Source organism: Theropithecus gelada, chromosome 4, assembly GCF_003255815.1.
Source record: "Theropithecus gelada isolate Dixy chromosome 4, Tgel_1.0, whole genome shotgun sequence".
Lineage (NCBI taxonomy): Eukaryota > Metazoa > Chordata > Mammalia > Primates > Cercopithecidae > Theropithecus > Theropithecus gelada.
This window is the reverse complement of record NC_037671.1, coordinates 27,608,234-27,630,262: the sequence shown is the minus strand read 5'-3', so window position 1 is coordinate 27,630,262 and position 22,029 is coordinate 27,608,234. Positions and strand designations below refer to the sequence as shown.

Below are 22,029 nucleotides of genomic sequence, written 5' to 3'. Positions count from 1 at the left end.
TCTTTTAATGATTTTTAAAATAATATATTTCATTATATGGTAAGACCAGTTTTCCCTCAATTATCTTACTTTTCAAAAAATTTTGGCCTTTTTTCTTGTTAATTTTCCCATGTGCACCTTAAAATTCATTTTTTCTAGTTTTTCATTCACCCAAATAAAAATTCTGCCAGCATCATTTTATTGGACATGAAGAACTTTATGGGTTAATTTAGGAAACACTGATATATTTATGATACTGAGTCTATTTGTCCAAGAATATTTATTCATGTTTTTCCCCATTTATTTAAGGTTTTTCTCCATCTATTTAAGGTTTTTTTGTGTTCCTCAGTAGCATTTTATTTATTTATTTTTTCCTGAGTAGCATTTTAAGGTTGTCTTAAAATAGATATGCAAATACCTTGTTAAAGTCAGCCTTAGGTCTTCTATTTTTTGTCTGTTGCTGCTGCTGTAGTCCTCTATTATGGTTTCTGTAATTTTTATTGCTATAGTTTTCTGTTACATCTTCTACCTAGTTGTTGTTAATTGTTAGAATTTGAAGAGATATGGATATAATTTAATCTTCTGTTTATTTTTTAAATTGTTTTCTCCTTGAGAATTAAAAATGGGCATTTAAGCATCTTCTTTCTACTATGCTGCCAATTACTTCGTTCACAGTTGGGGATTGCAAAGTTATTTGGCCTGGAGAGCAGCAATTTTGAAATCATGTCATTTTAAAAAATGTTTTTAACGAAAGGAACATATTTGTATTTAAAATGCATACTTAAGCATTCTTTTTTTAACTAAAATTGTTAATATTAGTAGATGAGAAATAAGTAAAACCTAGAGGTATAAATGTGTCAGCTTATGTTTTAAATTCATCCCTTTCCTCAGGAAGTTTACAATTTAGTTGAAGAGAAAATATACATACACCTAAAAAATTAATTGCTTCTGTAAGGAAACAAATGTTAGCTACCATATAAGTGATTTCAGAATACAGGGGTATATCTGCCACTTTAAAAATTATTAGATTGTCATTTGGCATTATAGTATTTGTGTTCTCCATAAAGCAGCCATTACTCACTATAGGTGTCTGCTTTGATCTTACCTGAACCAAAGTATTTTATAACCCATAAACAGGGAAAAAAAAAAAAAAAAAGGTCAAGTAGTGTCACTTACCAGATAAAATTAGGTCTGGCTTTCTTTCTTTTCTTTTTTTGAGATGGAGTCTAGCTTTTGTTGTCCAGGCTGGAGTGCAATGGCACAATCTCGGCTCACTGCAACCTCCACCTCCTGGGTTCAAGTGATTCTCCCACCTCAGCCTCTCAAGTAGCTGGGATTACAGGTGTGTGCCTCCACGCCCGGCTAATTTTTGTATTTTTAGTAGAGACAGGGTTTCACCATGTTGGTCAGGCTGGTCTCGAACTCCTGACCTCAGGTGATCCACCCGCCTCAGCCTCCCAAAGTGTTGGGATTACAGGCATGAGCCACTGCACCCGGCCTGGCTTCTTAGAAACAGATGTTCAAGATAAGCAGTGGTTTAAATGAGAGAAAAGTTTATTTTTTCCTCAAGAAATCAAAGATTGGCTGTCCAGGGCTGGTAGGCAGTCCCACGTCTTCAAGGACCCAGCTTCTTCCATCTTCCCAGCGCTGGCTTGCTTTCTCAAGTCCTCCGTGTAGTCCTAGATGGCTGCTGTGGCAGCAGACCTTGTATTCTGTTCTAGGCAGCAGGAAGAAGAAAAGATGAGGAGGACAAAAAGAGCTTTCCTCAGAAGTTTTATTCAATAGTTCCTTTTCTGTCTCTTTGACCAGTGTATAATCACATGACCACACTAAGCTGCAAAGGGTGAAGGGTCTGTTAGTTGGGTATTCTGGGGCCCCAGATAATTATGTGAGTTTTATTACTAAGGAATAAATGGAGAATGTTCACTGAACAGGCAGTCTTTGCCACAGTCACCTTCATCTTATCCTTGAGCCTCATTCTTTGCATCTTTGACCTTCATCCCTCCGTTGTCCATGTCCTGGCACAGGAAGTGCTGCATCAGTACTTGTTGAATACCTTTCTGTGCTTTGCTCATTTCTGGCCCCATCTCTGGGCTCACCCCATTCCCACATCTCATTCATTCTCTGACACCAGTCCTGAGCCTTACCCCATCTCTGAATCAGTGATGTCATCACTATCACCCAAAGAAGGGAAAGAATTCAGCTGGGGTGAGGCTTCTCAGATGGCCTAGGGGTCATGCGTGACTGGAAGCCTAGAGAAGGAATGAGACTGAGGAACAGGATACAGCCAGAAATATCAGGAGTCAGAAATATCCATTCCGGCCAGGTGCAGTGGCTCACACCTATAATCCCAACACTTTGGGAGACCGAGGTGGGCAGATCACTTGAGGTCAAGAGTTCGAGGCCAGCCTGGCCAACATGGCGAAACCTGGTCTCTACTAAAAATACAAAAATGAGCCGGGTATGGTGGTACGCACCTGCAGTCCCAGCTACTTGGGAGGCTGAGGTAGGAGAATCGTTTGAACCTGGAAGGTGGATGTTGCGTGAGCTGAGATCGCACCACTGCACTCCAGCCTAGGCGACAGAGTGAGACTCTGTCTCAAAAAAAATAAATAAAAAAAATAAAAAAAAAGAAACATCCATTCCAACATCTCTCGGTAATTTTGTTTAAAAACCTGTGTCAGAATGACCATATTAAAATATCTGTCTTCTGTAAAAATGAAAACTACAAGTGTATTTTATTAATACAAAGGTAAGATGTGTTCAGTTTAGAAAAAATAGAAAATACGGATCAGAAAAGAAGCAAAAAAGGAAAAGAAAAAAAGCATTTATTATTGTCGCCGGTTTTCACCATGGGAGGATGTTTCCTTTCAGATCTTTACATGTATACAATTGACCCATGCAGAGTTTATGGAAGGATATATGGGCTTGTACTATTTATAACATTTTGAACTTGTGAAGCCTTATTTTAAAAGTTATATTTTGTCACTCGACTCAACTTTACCTTTGATCAAAATTGTTAAAGAGCTTGACAGGCTTTCTATGTAAATTCTTTAAATGTTTTCTTCCCTTTTAATGAAGACAGAAAACTACAGTGAGGTGGGCAGAAGGCAAGCAGCAGGAGAGAGCATGAGTCCGTCAAGAGAACTGGGTCATTCGGAGACTGAATAATAAGTAAGGAAAGTCCAGATAAGTAATCCAGAGTGGAATGGATGAACTTCACAGAACCATCAAAGAGGGTGGGGGTGCCACAGTGAAAGCTTGAGGTCTTGAGTCTAAAGACTGACTCTGAAACTCAGCATCCTTTCCTGTAAAATGGGAATGAGAGCTCCTAACTCCTAACAGTTCCTACAAGTAGATCAAATAAGATAATATATGTGAAGCATTATTTAACCCATAAAGTACTAACTAACTATGTATTTAAAAAGCAACACTTGGCCAGGTGCAGTGGCTCATGCCTGTAATCCCAGCACTTTGGGAGGCCAAGGTGGGTGAATCACCTGAGGTCAGGAGTGTGACACCAGCCTGGCCAACGTGGTGAAACCCCATCTCTACTAAAAATACAAAAATTAGCTGGCCATGGTGGTTGGCACCTGTAATCCTAGCTACTCAGGAGACTGAAGCAGGAGAATCACTTGAACCCGGGAGGAAGAGGTTGCTGTGAGCCAAGATCATACCATTGCACTCCAACCTGGGTGACAAGAGCAAAACTCTGTCCCAAAATAACAAACAAAAACAAAAAAGCAACACTTATAAGCTATTAGAACTGAAGGAATTTTGATAACACCTAGTCCATATGTCTTTTAATGTTGAGAAAATGGAGACGTATTGTCTTCTTACATTAATGTACCCCCCAAAAAGAACCTTAAATATGGTATTGAGAAGAGGAAACGCTTTTTATGCTGAGCACCTGTAAAGTTTGCACTGAGATAATGACAATGAATTGCTTTCCAGGTACGATATGGTTGTGAAAGTTGTACCTTGCACAACCAAAGGCATTCATCAAAGGGGCATGGGATTGGGAATTTGGTTTACAGTCCATTTGCCAAACTGTGTTCCTTCAGAGCAGTATCTTCTCTTAGAGCTACCTTTTCTTAATTTGCCTGAAGGAACCATATGGTACGGTGGAGGCCCAATCTTTATCCATGGGATTCTTGACTAATGATCTCTGGCTGATAGCGATGTTGCTATTCTGGGTCCCAGCACCTTGGGCAGCTGAATAAATGTCATTTCTGGGAGGCCAGTTGCTCTTCTCTTGCCCTTTAGTTAGGGAGTAGTCAATGGCTGCAGATGGAAGATGGCCAGTCTTCCCTTCCACCTCCCATCTCTAACATACTTTCCTCACTGGAAGCAAAGGGAGTTATTGGTGGCAAACTTTGCAGAACCAGGTATTCTTCCTCTAGGGTTTTAGGCATGAATGTTATGAAATGCTTACTGTTTTCTTTCTCCATTTTGCCTTATCAAAGCAGGTGTTCTGATGGCCTCGGGTCCATTGTACTGACACAGAGGTGTTACACCCACCTCCTGACCTTACCTTAGCTCACCTTTGCTCTGGTTCCTTCCTGTCGCTTGCTCTAACTCAGCCCAACTCTGGACCTTAAAGGCCCTTTTCACCTACCCAGGGCATGGCCAGTGATGGTGTTAGGCTAGGCAGCACCTGTGCTCTGTGTGGTCGATGGCAGGCCCCTATGTGCAGTTCAACGGGCGGCACTCTTGTGATTTGAATTGTTCCTCGGTTAAACTCAAAAACAAGGCCTAGAACTTCCAGACACCATCTTAAGAGAATGTTATGTGTTTGATTTTGTTTGCAGGCTCCTTGCCCTTTCTGGTTATTTCCTGCCTCCACTAGGCTGCCACAGAGTTCTTAAATAACTGACTGGAGACATCTGTAGGGGTGTTTCCCTCTCTTTTTTATCCCTATGACACTTATAAATTTCTAAAAGTACTGCAGTGCTTCTGGAAATGGGTGAAGAAGAGTCTTATCCTTCTATAAGGTTTTATCCACACATCCTCTGTGTGGAGGGAGGAGGAATGAAGGGGTGGGTGGGAAGACTGGTGTGAATTGGAACTAAAATCTAGTTTATCACAGCATACCATCTTGCAACTCACAGCAGGATTCTGACACCACATTAGGAAACCTTATGTAGGTTTTTTGAACATTAGCTTGTGTGTTTCCTCCTGGGAGTCTGTGTTGTGTATTTGAAATAATAAGCACTTGGAGTGCAGCTCCAAGTCCAGACTGCCTTGTACTGGTTCTTCTACCTTGGGCAAACCAGTTCACTTTTTTGAACCTCAATTGTATCATCTAATGCAGAGATAACAATATGTCTGGGTTGTTGTGAAGATCACACTGAGAAAGTACCAGGCAAAAATGAAGTGCTTATGTTAACCAAATTCAATTAAATGTAAGATGCTAATGATTGTATTTAATAAGATACATGATTATTTTAAATACCACTAAGGAAAAGAATGCTGTCAATTAAGCCAAGATTTATCACTTTCTTCTCACTTAGAATGTTTACACAAATTGAAAGAAATTGAAGGGGGTGCTTATTTAGACAGATTTTTATCATAAATCGTTCTTGTGCATATGTTAAAAGGAACATATAACCGACACATTAAGGTATTCTTAAATTTTCTTCCTGCTCAATAACTTGTCAGTGCAGTTATTGATACCTGTGGCTTTTCCACATATTGTCTGTGTGCCATCATGAGCTTTGGGGGATGCAGCATTTCTTTTTTTTTTTTTTTTTTGAGACAGTGTCTCACTCTGTCGCCCAGGCTGGAGTTCAGTGGTACAATCTTGGCTCACTGCAAGCTCCGCCTCCTGGGTTCACGCCATTCTCCTGCCTCCGCCTCCAGAGTAGCTGGGACTACAGGCGCCCGCCACCATGCTTGGCTAATTTTTTGTATTTTTAGTAGAGACAGGGTTTCACCGTGTTAGCCAGGATGGTCTTGATCTCCTGACCTTGTGACCCACCTGCCTCGGCCTCCCAAAGTGCTGGGATTACAGGTGTGAGCCACCGCGCCCGGCTGGGATGCAGCATTTCTTAAGAGAGTGCCTCATGTTGTCTTTGGGATGTTCTTCCAAACCTCTGACTCCAGTTCTGCACAGCTGATGTGCATGCATAAACAATACCATCCACTTCCTGCCTGGCATGTGGCCATCTGCAATTGTAGGACATCCTGATATCAGAAATGGTAAAATGTGAAAATATTTATGTGTTAGAATTCATGAAATATAGGCTGGGCACGATGGCTCACGCCTGTAATCGTTGAGAGGCTGAGATGGGCAAATCACTTGAGGCCAGGAGTTCAAGACCAGCCTGGCCAACATGGCAAAACCCCATCTCTACTAAAAATATAAAAATTATCCGGGTGTGGTAGTGTGTGCCTGTAGTCCCACCTACTTGGAGGCTGAGGCACAAGAATCACTTGAACCCAGGAGGCAGAGATTGCAGTGAGCCAAGATTGTGCCACTGCATCTAGCCTGGATGACAGTGCAAGACTCTGTCTCAAATATATATATATACACACACATATATATATGAAATACAGTAGCATGATTTATTCCATCATTATTTCATAGTTTTAGCTTTGAGAGCCTGCATATAAAAGCAGACAATGGCCAGAACAAATATAAAATAGAACTTTGACCGACAATCCACAGCCCGGGAAACCAGTCCCTTATCTACAATAAGCAGCCTAGGAAGCCAGCCTGCTATAAGTCAGACTTGTAGGAAGCCAGGTTGCTATCTCTAAAAACAATCCTGGAAGCTAAACAGTAACTTCTGTAACAGTCAGCCCCGAATGACCAGGACTTGATTAATAACTAATGGCTTCCTTAATTTTTATCCCTTCTTCCAACTTTGGACCAGTCAGAGAACGCCAAACATGCCTCCTAACCAATCACGTAGGATGCCCCACTTCTAGTGAGCCGCCTGCAGTGTCCCCTTCCAACAGCCTCCAATTAGTGCACACCTGAGACTTTCCCTTTTTCCACTATAAAGTTTTCCCACTCTGCCTATCTCTGAGTCTCTGCCAAAGACAAGTGATGGTGGCTGACTGCCTTTCTATAGCAAGCTCTGAATAAATAGCCTTTGCTTTTCTCATTTTGTTGGTCCTCGTTTATTTCCACAGCTTGTAAGGAGAGTAAGCCTGAAATTCTTTGGCTCTTCTCAGGAACTATACTGGCTATTTGAACAAATGCTGTAGGTGGATGTTTGCCTGGGATGTGGCTCTGTGATGTGACCAGGACAGGCTTCCCACTGACATGAATAAATGATAGAAATAATTTGGGATGTTTCTACATTTACCTATTCTTTTCTTCCTTCCTCTTTTATGTTTTTCCTTTGAAGTTCTTGAGGCCAAATCTGGCTCCTAAAAAACATCAAAGGAAGCTTGCACCAAACGCTCTGCAGGGCCGCCTCAGAAGCCTGCCATCACCCACTGTGTGGTGCAGAATGGCGCCCCCCACAGGTGTGCTCTCTTCATTGCTGCTGCTGGTGACAGTTGCAGGTAGGGAACTACTACCTTGGAGATACCCGTGTTGGGCTTGAGATTCTTGTCTAGTGTAAGCAACTCAGATCAACCTGAGGTGAAGGTGCTGTTGGTTTGCTTTTCAATAGAATTGTTTTACAGGTAAAAGCATGAAAGGCAGACCTCATGCATGAATGGTTTTCTGTAAACAGGAATTTAAGTTTATTATTATCATGACTATTCCATGGGAAAATAAAATCACATTTCACATATACTAGGAAAACTTTATGTTTGTATACTGAAAAGAATTGCATAATAGATCTGGCTGGAAAGGCCAGACTTTCTTTGATCCGAAATCTTTATTTTCATTATACTCAGTTTGCTTTTGGTGGATACACCCATGGCAAAAAATCATTGGTGAGCATCATTTAAGAAGACCTATGACTAGGCTGGGCTGGCTAAGCCCATTTGAGTATACCAAGGATTGAGGGTGGTGATATGGCTAGAAAAAGTGTTTTGTACAGTTTATCAAAATGTAACAAAGCCGTAATGAAGATAACCTTGGCAAGACCCTTGTTAAAATGCAATTTCTCATGCCACTCTCCAGGCCTACTGAATCAGAACTCCTAGGGGTGTGGCTCTGGGATCTGGGTTTTCAGCAGCACCTGGAGATGATTCAGAAGCACCCAAATTTTGGGCAGCACCATTTGATATGATGTGAGGGCCACTCCAGAAAGGATGGCCATTGGAAAAGCCCTGTCATGACTTGTAGATCACTTACTCCCCTCCATCCATCCATCTTATCAAACTCATTGCTGCTGAGTGTGTAAGACAAAATGTCCCCTTATTTCATCTTTAATATATTCTAGAAAATATCTTCATTAATGTTTTAGATGATGTCATTAATGTTTAGAGACCCATATTTTTTCCTTGCAAATCTCTACTGTTTCATTCCTTTTTGCCCTTTTCTTATGAGGTGTTCTCCCCTAATTCAAAATATGAATTCCTGAGTTATTGCATCCCAATAAATGTTATTTGCAATTTCCTCATCTTCCTTTTTTTTTTTTTTTTTTTTCTTCTTTTGACAGTTGGCAGAACTAGCTGAGGGTTTATTTTGGAAAAAAACCATTGAATTGTTTTGTAGCTGGAGGCATGGGCAAGGGGGATAGGGGATACCTCAGGCAGTGAACTCCCCCGTGGGTGGGCTGAGGGTGAGGGCTGAGCCTCAGGTGGGTCTCCTGTTCCCTATGCTCCCCTGCACAGCGGCCTCCCCAACAGGCTCTGGGGCAGTCACAGGAAGGGGTAGGCTGGGAGGGGCTGCTGTGGCCATTCACTTGGACAGAACATCAGAGGATTCAGACACCAGCTTCCTATCATGAATCTCGATCTTCTTCACAACCATGGCCCCGAAGGAGTTGGTGCCACTGAAGGAGCTGGAGCACCCACCAGAGCCAAAGCTGGAGCCCAGGCTGTAGCTGAGACCAGGGTTTGTGAGGCCCCCATAGGCCGAGCTCAGCTCACCTGAGTAGCCACTGGTGGTCTTCATATGGATACTCACGTTCTGCATCCCAGACTCCAGCCGGCTCTCCTCGCCCTCCAGCACCTTCCTGTAGGTGACAATCTTGATGTCCAGGGCTGGCTTGATGATCATCAGCTCCTCATGCAGCTGCTGCGCCATGTCCTGCGTGGCCCACTGCAGGGTGGCCTCCAACTCGGACAGCTTGGCATTAGCATCCTTAATGGCCAGCTCCCCATGCTGCTCGGCATCCACAATGATGGCCTCTAGAGAAGCCCTCTGGCCTTTGAGGCCCTCAGTCTCAGTCTGGAGCCAGCCGATGTTCTGATTCATCTCAGAGATCTCCATCTTTGTATGATGCAGGTCATCCCTGTGCTTCCCAGCCAGAGCCTGCAGCTCCTCATACTTGACCTGGTGCAGGCTCTCAGCCCCGGCCTGGCTGCGGTTGGTGATCTCCTTATACTGGGCCTTGACCTTGCAGTAATGCTGTCCATGTCCAGGGACCAGCTGTTGTGCATGGACAGCACCACAGATGTGTCCAAGATCTGGGACTGCAGCTCCCGGATCTCTTCTTCATACAGCTGCCTGAGGAGGTTGATCTCGTTGTTCTGCCCTTCCAGGCGAGACTCCTCCAACTCTACCTTGTTCATGTAAGCTTTATCCGCATGCTTCTTGATGAGGACAAATTCATTCTCTGTCGCTAAAATTTATTTGTTGATTTATTTTTTTTCTTTGAGATGGAGTCTCACTCTCACCCAGGCTGGAGTGCTATGGCAAGATCTCACTGCAACCTCTGCCTCCTGGGTTCAAGCAATTCTCCTGCCTCAGCTTCCCGAGTAGCTGGAATTATAGGCATCTGCCACTATATCCAGCTAATTTTTGTATTTTTAGTAGAGACAGGGTTTCACCATGTTGGTCAGGCTGGTCTCAAACTCCTGTCCTCAGGTGATCCACCCACCTCAGCCTCCCAAATTGTTCGGATTACAGATGTGAGCCACTGTGCCCAGCCTTCTGTAAAATTATTGATCTTGTCCTTGTACGTGTTCTTGAAATCCTCCACTCGCCCTGGGGTGTTGCCAAACTCGGCCTCCAGCTTCAGCTTTTCCTGGCCCAGCATGTCCAGCTGCTGCTGAGGTTGATGTAGCAGTCAAACATGTGGTCCACATTCATCCGAACTGTCTTCTGCTGCTACAGGAGGCTCCAATTGGTCTCCAGCACCTTGTTCTGTTGCTCCAGGAACCATACCTTGTTGTAAAGGAGGCAAACTTGTTGATGGTCTTGATCTGCTCCTTCTCCTGGGTGCACATGGCCTGGATGTTGGCGTCCACCTCCAGCTTAAGGGGGCTCAGCAGGCTCTAGTTGACTGTGACGGCTGTGATGCCCTCCATACCACTCGTCCCACCATAGCCTCCACCCGGACCCATACTGGTGCCCAAGCCACCTTGGAAGCTGCTGCTGCTGCCTACTCAAGAGAAGCTCAAGGAGCTGATGCTGGCACCAGACCAGCTTGTGTAGGAGTGGCTGCTGAAGGCCCGGGGCCAGAGGTAGACACCTTGTAGGACTTATGGGCCACCTTGATGGACATGGTGGAGGCAAGAGGACTGAACCAGGTGGAGATTCAAGAAGGTGCAGATGCTTCTATGTGCTTTTTTTTTTTTTTTTTTTTTTTTTTTTTTTAGATAGGGTCTTGCTCTGTCACCCGGGCTGGAGTGCAGTGGTGCCATCATGGCTCACTACAACCTCAACCTCCTGGGCTTAAGCAATCCTCCCACATTGGCCTCCCAAAGTGCTGGGATTACAGGTGTGAACCATCACACTCAGCCTTCACACTCAGCCTTCTCTATCTTTTTTACCTTTGTAAAGTCTCAACAGTGATTTTATTAATTTGTTAACAATCATCAAGTAACTAGTATACCCACAGATTGGGCTAGGATTTATAGAGCACACAAACATGGGCGACAGGTTCCCTGGTCTCCAGTCTGATCGTTCTTGAAGAGCTTTCTAGAGTGTGTCTAATAGATTCTGAAGTAATTCTGGCAACTTGGACCAAATGAAGAATGATTTAGTTGTTGGGAGCCTTGCCTTCTCAAACTTTATTTGGCATTAAGATCTTTGCTTTTAACGTATGTATATCGAAACAGCCCCCATTCAGGTGATCTTTTGCAGAACAAAGGAACGGCACACCCCAGAGGTGTGCCAAGGAATCCACCACCTCCAGCCACACTGAAAGCTGCCCTAAGCTTTGAGTTGAAGGCTTCTGCCTTACAAAGGTCTCCTTGCCTCCTTGTGACAGTTTGCTTCCCTGTCCATTTATCCAGCATCAAGATAGCCTGCGAGACTTAAAATCAATTAACAATAAAACAAAGACATGATGCTATTTTGTAAAGTAAACATGTATAACTGAATTTTATATCAGGAGCAAAGTATTATAAATAATATAAATATAATGTAGAAGACTATTTCTGTTAAGTAAGTGGAGTGAAACTGTATGAAAAAAGAACAAATGGATGGAAGGGTGCATGGATAGGTGTAAGAATCTGGATGGATGAGTGGGTGGATGGGTGGAGGGATGGAGTGATGGATGGATGAGTGGAAAGGTAGAAGAATGGAAAGATGGATGGATGGATGGGAGGATGGATGCATGGATAGGTGGATGGAAAAGTAGAAGGGTAGATGGATGGGTATGTGGGTGAAAGGATGGATAGACAGATGGGTAGAAAGGCGGAAAGGATGGGTGGATGAATGGAAGGATGAGTGGATGGAAGATGAATGAGTGGGTGGGAAGGTAGGAGAATGAATGTGTGGATGGATGGTTTGATGGATTGCTGTGATCTTTCTGTGGAAAATGCCGATTGTTTATTTGCTTGCCAGACTGGCCAGGGATTGAGAAGACTCCCTTTTCCTGGTTTCTTAAGCTGGAGGTGCTTCCCTGTATATGCGTTTCTCGTTCATTAGAAACTACTTTGTTTACAGGTTGTGCCTGTAAGCAGTGCAGCGAGGGGAGAACGTATTCCAATGCAGTCATTTCACCTAACTTGGAAACCACCAGAATCATGCGGGTGTCTCACACCTTCCCTGTCGTAGACTGCACAGCCGCTTGCTGTGACCTGTCCAGCTGTGACCTGGCCTGGTGGTTCGAGGGCCACTGCTACCTGGTGAGCTGCCCCCACAAAGAGAACTGTGAGCCCAAGAAGATGGGCCCCATCAGGTCTTATCTCACTTTTGTGCTCAGGCCTGTTCAGAGGCCTGCACAGCTGCTGGACTATGGGGACATGATGCTGAACAGGGGCTCCCCCTCGGGGATCTGGGGGGACTCACCTGAGGATATCAGAAAGGACTTACCCTTTCTAGGCAAAGATTGGGGACTAGGGGAGATGTCTGAGTACTCAGATGACTACCGGGAGCTGGAGAAGGACCTCTTGCAACCCAATGGCAAGCAGGAGCCCAGAGGGAGTGCCGAGTACATGGACTGGGGCCTACTGCCAGGCAGCGAGGGGGGCTTCAACTCCTCTGTTGGAGACAGCCCTGAGGTGCCAGCGGAGACACAGCAGGACCCTGAGCTCCATTACTTGAATGAGTCAGCTTCAACCCCTGCCCCAAAACTCCCTGAGAGAAGTGTGTTGCTTCCCTTGCCGACTACCCCATCTTCAGGAGAGCTGTTGGAGAAAGAAAAGGCTTCTCAGCTCCAGGAACAATCCAGCAACAGCTCTGGAAAAGAGGTGGGTGTGTTCAGGATGTGCTTGGGGGTGGGACAGGCTGAGTGGGGCAGAACGCAGGAGGGGCTGAATTTCAGGAGCCAGGCACTCATTCAGGCTGTGTAAGCTTAAGGAGTTTCCTCCTAAGGGCACCTGTCTCAGGTGGTGGTGGGAAAGATGACTGTCTCTCAGAGATTTCTAGGAAGCAGAACATCTCGTTCCTTTGCTATGCCTCCATGGCCAGGCTGTTAAAAAGAACAAATAGTTCTGCCTTCACGAGTCAGCCAGCTCGTGAAGACTTAAGCCCTTCTCCCCAGAAATGCCTCTAGTGATTTTTTTTGTTTGTTTTTTTGAGGCAGAGTCTCACTCTGTAGCCCAGGCTGGAGTGCAGTGGTGTGATCTCAGCTCACTGCAAGCTCCACCTTCCAGGTTCACACCATTCTTCTGCCTCAGCTGCCGGAGTAGCTGGGACTACAGGCGCCCACCACCATGCCCAGCTAATATTTTTGTATTTTTAGTAGAGACGGGGTTTTACCATGTTAGCCAGGATGGTCGAGATCTCCTGACCTCATGATCCACCTGCCTTGGCCTCCCAAAGTGCTGGGATTACAGGTGTGAGATACCGTGCCCAGAGACTCTAGCAATATTTAAAGCAAAGGGAGATGGTATAGAAGTCCCTGGAGCCAGCGCATATACCCAGGGGCTTTGAAAATCCACCCTGGTAGGTTTCTTCAAGACTGAACAGGTACTTTGGCTGCTAGAAACTCCACATGGCATCATGAACAGTTGGATAGGATGAGAGAGATATGAAGGAGAGAACTTAAGCATCATAAAATGTTCCATGAAAAAGCTCAGGTGAAAAAAGAATGAGGGTCACTGCAGTGGAGCGATTTCAGAAGCAGGTGGAAAGCTGAGTGTTAATGGCAGGAGGTCTGGGAGACAGACAATGAGAACTGTGTGGTGAGGAGAGGGTAGTTGGAGAGCTTGAAGGCTGCTTGTTTGGAAACTGGTCAGGACTTGAGAATGTGATGAGCATGTTGATCAGAGGAAGCTGAGTATAGGTCAAATAAAGTAAAAAAAAAAAAAAAAGCTGGGAGTACTTTAAGAATTTTTTAAAGGAGAAGGTTTCCTTTTTTAAATTCCAGTGCTTATGTTAGAATAAGTTAGGAATGCTGGATTGAATTGACTATACATTATAATCTCAACCATGAAAAATGTTTAAAAAGGTCTAGAAGTCATTTTTAAGTGGTTGGTTTTTTTTTTTTGTTTTTTTGTTTTTTTTTGAGACAGAATCTTGCTCTGTCACCCAGGCTGGAGTGCAGTGGCACGATCTCGGCTCACTGCAACCTCCGCCTCCCAGGTTCAAGCGATTCTTCTGCCTCAGCCTTCCAGGTAGCTGGGACTACAGGTGTGCAACACCATGCCTGGCTAATTTTTGTATTTTTTAGTAGAGAAGGATTTTCACTATGTTGGCCAAGATGGCCTCGAACTCCTGACCTCAAATGATACACCTGCCTTGGCCTCCCAAAGTGTTGAGATTACAGGCGTGAGCCACCGTGCCCAGCCAAGATTTAATCAGAAGGTTTTTTTCTGCTCATATTTTTCTGAATTTTGAAGTGTCTATATTTTTCTATACTTATAATTGGATTAAAATGAAAAAACTTCCTTTTTTTTTTTTTTTTGAGACAGAGTCTCACTCTGTCACCCAGGCTGGAGTGCAGTGGCTGGTCTCGGCTTACTGCAACTTCTGCTGCCCAGGTTCAAGTGATTCTCCTGCCTCAGCTTCCTGAGTAGCTGAGATTACAGGCACCTGCTGCCACGCCCGGCTAATTTTTGTATTTTTAGTAGAGATGAGGTTTCATCATATTGGTCAGGCTGGTTTTGAATTCCTGACCTCATGATCCACCTGCCTCTGCCTCCCAAAGTGCTGGGATTACAGGCGTGAGCCACTGTGCCTGTCCGGAAAAACTTTCAATTTCAACTTTAATTAAAATAATTAAAAGTAATCTGAAAGTATTAGAGATTAACCATGTTCTTTATTCATATCAGTAGATGTTAATATAATTTACCTTCTTTTATATTGCCAAGTCATTTACTTCCTGGTTTATACAGATGGAACTCTCTGAAATCAAGCTCTATTAAAAATCTTTTGGCTCATTAGTTCTTTGAGGTTGGTTTTGTTAAAAGATAACTATTCAAATAGGTGAAATTGTGAATTGTTTAGATATAAAATGAACATGTGTTAGAGATTTTATTCTACTCATTAATCACTGAAGGAACTAGATTATAATTATCCTACAAGAAAACCTGAAGAAGAGGCACATTCATAGGTTAAAAAATATATTGAAATGAGTGTACAAGTAGAGGCAAAATTGGGTTTCCAGTGAGGAAAGGAGGGAGTTCAGTTGAAACTCTAGCAGACAGGAGAATTTACATGTCTATAGACAAGAATTATTTTACATTTTTATCATTTTTATAACCTATAACTTATAGAGTTGTAAAAATAGCTCAAATGCAAGAACAACTAGAGTCAGATAACCTGGAGGGGTATCCAGTAGATAATGTTTTTTATTTATTTTTATCTTCTTTTAATTTTTTGAGACAGGGTCTCACTTTGCCACCCAGGCTGGAGTGGAGCGGCATCATCTCAGCTCACTGCAGCCTCGACCTCCTGGGCTCAAGCAGTCCTCCCAACTCAGCCCCACAAGGTAGCTGGGACTACAGGCACGTGCCGCCATACCCGGCTGATTTTTATATTTTTGGTAGAGATGGGATTTCGCCATGTTGCCCAGATTGGTCTCAAACTCCTGAGCTCAAGCGATCTGCCTGCCTTGGCCTCCCAAAATGCTAGGATTACATATGTGAGGCACCTTGCCCCACCGATAACATGCTGCTTTCCACTGAAATACAAAGTTTCCTCTAAAGTACATTAGATTTGTAGACAATTTCTGAATAACTGTTCATAAAAATTAGATGCATAGCATAATAAGAAATCATTTACTCAAGCCCAATACACTGTGCACAACTGTTATCCCAATTACTTGGGAGGTGGAGGTAGGAGAATTGCTTGAGCCTACAAGTTAGAGACCAGCCTGGGCAACACAGTGAGAACCCATCTCTTAAAACAAAAAGAAAAGAAACATTATTTCATTCTGATGCAGTGCAAAGTTTGGAATTGATGACAGAAACTAAGATCTCTACTCTCACCAAAAAAATATGTAAAATAGTTCAATTAGGTAAAGGTATCTAGAAAATTCAGTGGGGAAAGAATAGTGTTTTCAACAAATGGTGTTAGGACAACTGGATATTTACATGCAAAAGAATGAATTTAGACCCCCATCTCATACCTTATTTTTAGAAAATTAACTCAAAATGGACCAACGATCTCAATATATGAGTTAAAACTATAAAAGACATGGAAGAAAACTCTGCATGAATCTTTGTAAACTTGGGCTAGGCAATTATTTCTTAGTACATCAAAAGCATAGCAATAAAATAGAAAAATGGTAAATTTGAATTAATCAAAAGTAGAAACTTTTGTATTTCAGATGACGACATCAAAAAAGTAAAGCTTTCTTGAGGGAATAAATATACCATAAAATGGGATAAATACACCATAAATATTGTATACTGAATATATAAATAACTCTTACAACTTACTAATAAAAAGACAACCCAACTCAAACATGGGCAAAGGATCTGAATAGAATTTCTCCAAAGATCGTAGAAGAATGGCCAAGAAGCACGTGAAAAGATGCTTAGCACCATTAATCTTTAGGGAAATGCAAGTCAAAACCACAATGAGATACCACTTCACATCTACTAGATGGCTAGAATAAAAACTTAAAACAGATAATAAGTGTTAGTAAGGATGCAGAGAAATTGGAACTGTCATACACTGCTGGTGGGAATGTGAGATGTTGTAGCCACTTTGGTTTGTTTTTGTTTTTTGTTTTTTGAGAGACAGGGTCTTGTTCCGCACCCAAGTCAAAATGCCGCGGTGCAGCATGGCTTACTGCAGACTTAAACTCCTGGGCTCCAGTGATTCTGTCACCTCAGCCTCCGGAGTAGCTGGGACCACAATGCCCAGCTAATTTTTTTATTTTTATTTTTGTAGAGATAGAGTCTCACCCTGTTGCCCAGCCTGGTCTCAAACTCCTGGCCTTAAAGAATCCTCCCGCTTTGGCCTCCTAAAATGCTGGGATTATAGGTGTGAACAATTATGGCTGGCCCCAGTGTAGCTGCTTTGGAAGACAGTCTTGCATTTCCTCAAAATGTTAAATGCAGTTACCATATGACCCAGGAATTCCACTTTTGGGTATTTACACAAGAGAAAGAAAACATGTCCATATAGAAACTTGTACATGAATATTTATAACAGTACTATGCATAAAATAGTGCTGTCGAATAGGACATCTTGGAAAAATAAATCAAGATCAGATTTGTAGAGGATAAAGGATATTTTTTTGCAACTGTGTTTTCCAGTGGACAAGACTAGAGAAATCACCTACAACAAGTTGTTTTAAAATAAATGAGTAGAGAACATAGAAACAAGAGCCATTTGAAACTTTTACTGATGAGGCCCAGGTTAACTTGAAGGCTGAAATGGGTGATGCCGTGCTCATGGCTTCCCATAGAGGATTCATTTTTCTTTGGAGGGGTTTGTCAGAGAGGACCTTGTGTCCTGATGACTTAGTGAGGAGTTCTGTGGTGGAGGTTGTAGGTGGATTTCTGAATAGTGAAGGGAAGAATCGGCATGTGATTCCAGCCTCGAGAGGCAGCATGGTGGAAAAGTGAATGTTTTAGAGAAGAGCAGGATGAGGGTTTTCTTCCCCTTCAGCCATTTCTGGCTTAGTGACCTTGGCCCAAAGTGCCTTAATTTCTTTGACCACTGTCTACCTTCATTCTTTATTTCAACTTGGCAGTAATTTTTCAGGACTTGATAAAACTAAAAAAAAAAAAAAAAAAAGAAAAATTCAGTTCAATTCATCCTATGGGATTTGCAAAGGCCCCAGTATAAAATGTTATGGACACATAACATTATTGCAGCCCTGGTTTGCAGTAATTCTGAATTTCATGCTATTCTTAGAGAGCACAGGTTCAATGAACAGCTTAATCCGTAGCACTCACTTCACAAATCCGGATACCTGAAAATTCAATTCAATTAAACATCTTAAAATTATATAGTAGACCCACTACCTGATTTTTAAAATGTTGGTCAATTGTTTTCCCTTAGTTTGATCAATACAGCTTAATTTCATTATTTCATCTTTTTTTTTTTTTTTTCCTTGGTTCTGGAAATTTAGTTGCAGAAGGTTTCACCAGTTGCCTAGCAAATATCTGGAACCCAGTGGGGGCTCAGTTACTATTAGTAGTGATATAAATGATCATACTTCCAAGCACAAAATGTATGCCATATCCTTACTGACTTTTCTCAACTGTAGAAAAGAGTAGTTGTGTTTTCAATGAGCACCAGTGGCCCCCTCTCTGATTTACATTTGAATTATAGCTTTTCTTTCTGTGGGTTTCTCACTGTGCATGGCCCCTATGGGTCTTCTATATTCTTAGTCTAAGAGTTTTACTTTCCTGGCCCCACACAGTTATTGACTAAAAGTCTCAGAAGGTATTTTATTATCATAATATGAGACTTTGGCACAAACTGTTTAGTTCAAAAACTTTAACTTGGCTAATTCTGTAACTTTAACTTATCGGTTATACATAATGAATAAAATGAATAAAGATGACTTACTCTAGAAGCCTGTTTACTATTGAATTATTTGATTGTCTTCAATTGTTGCTTTAGTGATTGTCTTAGCTTGTGCTGCTGTAACAAAATACCATTGTAGTAGTCCATTCTTACACTGCTATAAAGACATACCCAAGACTGGTTAATTAATAAAGGAATGAGGTTTAATTAACTCACAGTTCCGCATGGCTGGGGAGGCCCCAGGGAACTTACAGTCATGGCAGCAGGTAAGAGAGCAAGCAGGGGAAATGCCAGATGCTTATAAAACCACCAGATCTCGTGAGAACTCACTATCACAAGAACAGCATGGAGGAAACCGTTCCCATGATCCAGTTACCTCCATCTGGTCTCTCCCTTGACACATGGGGATTATAATTCAAGATGAGATTTGGGTGGGGGCACAAAGCCTAGCCATACCAACCATGAACTGGGTGGCTTAAACAATAGATATTTATATCTCACAGTATTACAGTTTGGAGGTCTGAGGTCAGGATGCCAGCAGGGTTGGGTTCTTGGTGAGGGTTTCGTGATTTATAGGTAGTCATCTTTTTGCTGTGTCCTTAAAAGGAGGAAAGAGAACTAGCTAGCTCTCTCTCCTCTACGTGTAAGGGCACCAATCCTATTTATGAAGCCTTTACCCTCAATCTAATTACTTCCCAAAGGCCCTACCTCCAAATACTATCACATTGAGGGTTAGGATTTCAACAAATGAATTTTGGGGGGTGGAAGGAGGTGTGGGGCAGAAACATTCAGTCCATTGAACTCATCAGTTTAGGGGCTACTATAATTACTTTCTCATTCTTTGAGTGTTTGTGTATGTTCACCTATACTAATTGTCCAACCCACAGTTGCCTTATATTTCTAATAGACAGCAAAGAGAGTGCTTGAGAGAGATGGTCTAGAGTTCCAGAGTTTTGCAATATTATTCATGGTTTTTCAAACATTACTGAAGCTAATTTATGAAAAAGGTTGGTAACACTGAGTTGCTTGAAGAGTTGAACTGTTTTTTTTTTTTAATATTTTAATAACAATTTATCCTTGTAATTGATCCCATAGGTTCTAATGCCTTCCCATAGTCTTCCTCCAGCAAGCCTGGAGCTCAGCTCAGCCACCGTGAAGAAAAGCCCAGTGCTCACAGTCACCCTGGGGAGTACAGAGCACAGCATCCCAACACCTCCCACTAGCACAGCCTCCTCTGGGTCCACCCCATCTGAGCTACCCATATCTCCTACCACTGCTCCCAGGACAGGTAACTTTTAAAAAATACAATTTCAAGAAATGCACTGAAGATAGGCTGTAGAATTTGGTAGTGACAACTTTTAAAGTTTACTCATTCCCTCCAGGCACATTTTTGAGCATCTATCATGTGCCAGAAACGGTTCTGCATACTGGGAATAAAAAGATGAATAAGACATTGTCTTTTCCCTCCGGGACTCCATAGTCCAAGAGAGGAGACTGACAGGTAAAGAGGTGGTTCTGATACAATATGGTAAGTGCTGTGAGAGGTTGCTGTGGGAGCAGAGGGGCACCCTGATCCACTAGGAGGGTCCAGGGATGCCTTTCCAGAGGAGACGATGCTAGGATAGAGTGAGCCAGCAAAGATGGCATTGGTCTGTTGTTCAGGTGGAGGGAGCAACATGTGTAATAACAATAGTGATCATTGTATCTACTGAGCACTTACAGAGTGCCAGGCAATATGCTCAGTGCTTCCCAACCATCATCTCTCATTCATTGCCTGTGCAAGAAAACAGAAGTACAAGAGCTCCTGGGACATTTCGGAAGAACTGTAAGGAATTCAGTATGGCTGGAACTGGATTGCTAAGCAGGACAAGAACTGGAAAGATCATGTATTTTGTGCTAAAGATTCTGCACTTTACTGGATGGGTATAGAGAATCCCTGAATGGTTTTAAGCAGGAAAGCAAAATGATCAGATTTGTATTAAGAAATAGTGTGGGATGAGCGCAGTGGCTCATACCTGTAATCCCAGCCCTTTGGGAAGCCCAGGCAAGTAGATCATGAGGTCAGGAGTTCGAGACCAGCCTGGCCAACATGGTGAAACCCCATCTCTACTGAAAATACAAAACAATTTAGCTGGGCATGGTGGCACACACCTGTAATCCCAGCTACTTGGGAGGTTGAGGCAGGAGAATTGCTTGAACCTAGGAGGCAGAGGTTGCAGTTAGCCGAGATCACTCCACTGCACTCCAGCTTGGGCAACAGAGCAAAACGGTCTTGAAAAAACTAAAAAACGAATAAAAAGGGGCTGGGCGCAGTGGCTCATGCCTGTAATCCCAGCACTTTGGGAGGCTGAGGTGGGAGGATCCTGAGGTCAGGAGATCGAGACCATCCTGGCTAACACTGTGAAACCCCATCTCTACTAAAAATACAAAAAATTAGCCAGACATGGTGGTGGGCGCCTGTAGTCCCAGTTACTCGGGAGGCTGAGGCAGGAGAATGGCGTGAACCCAGGAGGTGGAGCTTGCAGTGAGCCGAGATTGCGCCACTGCACTCCAGCCTGGGCGACAGAGCAAGACTCCATCCCAAGAAAAAAAAAAAAAGGGGAAAAAAAGAAAATAGTGTGGAGTTGACTAGAGGCAACAAGATCCATGAAGGCTATGGTGAGTGATCGCAGAGATGGAAGGAAGGAACCAGATTTAGGAGACAGGAAGGGAGCAGATTCACAAGGATTTGATGAGTGATTGAATGAATGTAAGGATGTAAAGGAAGAGGACGCTAAGACATATGAAAATACAGAATTAAAATTAGATGAGCGGTTGGGCTGAAGATAAAGGATTGCGAGTCATCAGTGTGGAGGTGATAGTTGGAGACATGGGGAACATGGGAGATCATCCAGGGAGAGAGGGGGGTGAGCTGAGGAGAGGCCTGAGGACTGGAACTTTGGGGACATCATTATGTAAGGAGCTGGAAGTGCAGAAGGAGCCTGCAAAACTGATTGGGTAGTTGTGCCAGAGAGGTGGGAGATAAAGGGGAAAGCTAGAGGGAGAGAGTTCTATTGAGGAGGAGGGAATAATTTTCCATCTACCCTTCTAAGTTCTAGGCTAGTGCCCCTGTAACAAAAGATAGATTCACAAGAGAAAAAAACAAAAACAAAAACAAGTTTATAACTACATCTTACCTACATGTGGGAGATACCCAGGGAAATGAGGAAATCTCAAAGAGGTTTATTACATTATATAAGCTTATATTATATAAGCCTGGAACTCTGGCTTATATAGCATCTTGAACTAAAACAAGGAAAGAAGATTGTGGGGAAGGCAAGTGGCCAAAGGTGCCCAGAATAAGTAAAGTAAGCAAGAGTGAGGTTTATCATGCGGATTTGTCAGGACCTTCTCTATTAATGTGGATGTCTTGGAATTTAGTCACCCTTCTCTTCCTAGTATAGAAGGAAAGATACCCTTACAAATGGAGATTTCCTTTATAGATATAAATTTCCCTTACAAAGGAGCAACTTGTACTCTGTTTTCAGAGCTCCTCTTGGTCTGGTGTTTCTTTAAAAAACAAAAACAAAAACAAAAAAACACAGAGCTCAAGATAATCCTTATATAATAGAGTTATAGTTGCAATGGCATATTCTAGTTTCTTATAGTCTGTG

The 22,029-nt window shown here is 42.9% G+C and overlaps 1 protein-coding gene and 1 pseudogene across 8 annotated transcripts in view; one reads left to right on the top strand and one right to left on the bottom strand.

Moving 5' to 3' along the window:
• KIAA0319 (KIAA0319 ortholog) overlaps window positions 1–22,029 on the top strand; it is a 103,889-nt gene that overhangs the window by 39,702 nt on the left and 42,158 nt on the right. For 4 of the 8 annotated variants that reach the window (XM_025382489.1, XM_025382496.1, XM_025382491.1 and 1 more), the window contains exons 2-4: window positions 7,338–7,497; window positions 11,948–12,693; window positions 19,472–19,664. In XM_025382489.1, the coding sequence (XP_025238274.1) occupies window positions 7,443–7,497; window positions 11,948–12,693; window positions 19,472–19,664 (994 nt within the window). In that variant the 5' untranslated portion in view covers window positions 7,338–7,442. Of the gene's footprint in view, window positions 1–7,337; window positions 7,498–7,898; window positions 7,927–11,947; window positions 12,694–19,471; window positions 19,665–22,029 lie in introns of those variants that run through there. The other 4 variants (XM_025382494.1, XM_025382493.1, XM_025382497.1 and 1 more) reach the window with 3 other exon arrangements.
• On the bottom strand, window positions 8,789–10,559 carry LOC112622737 (annotated as a pseudogene).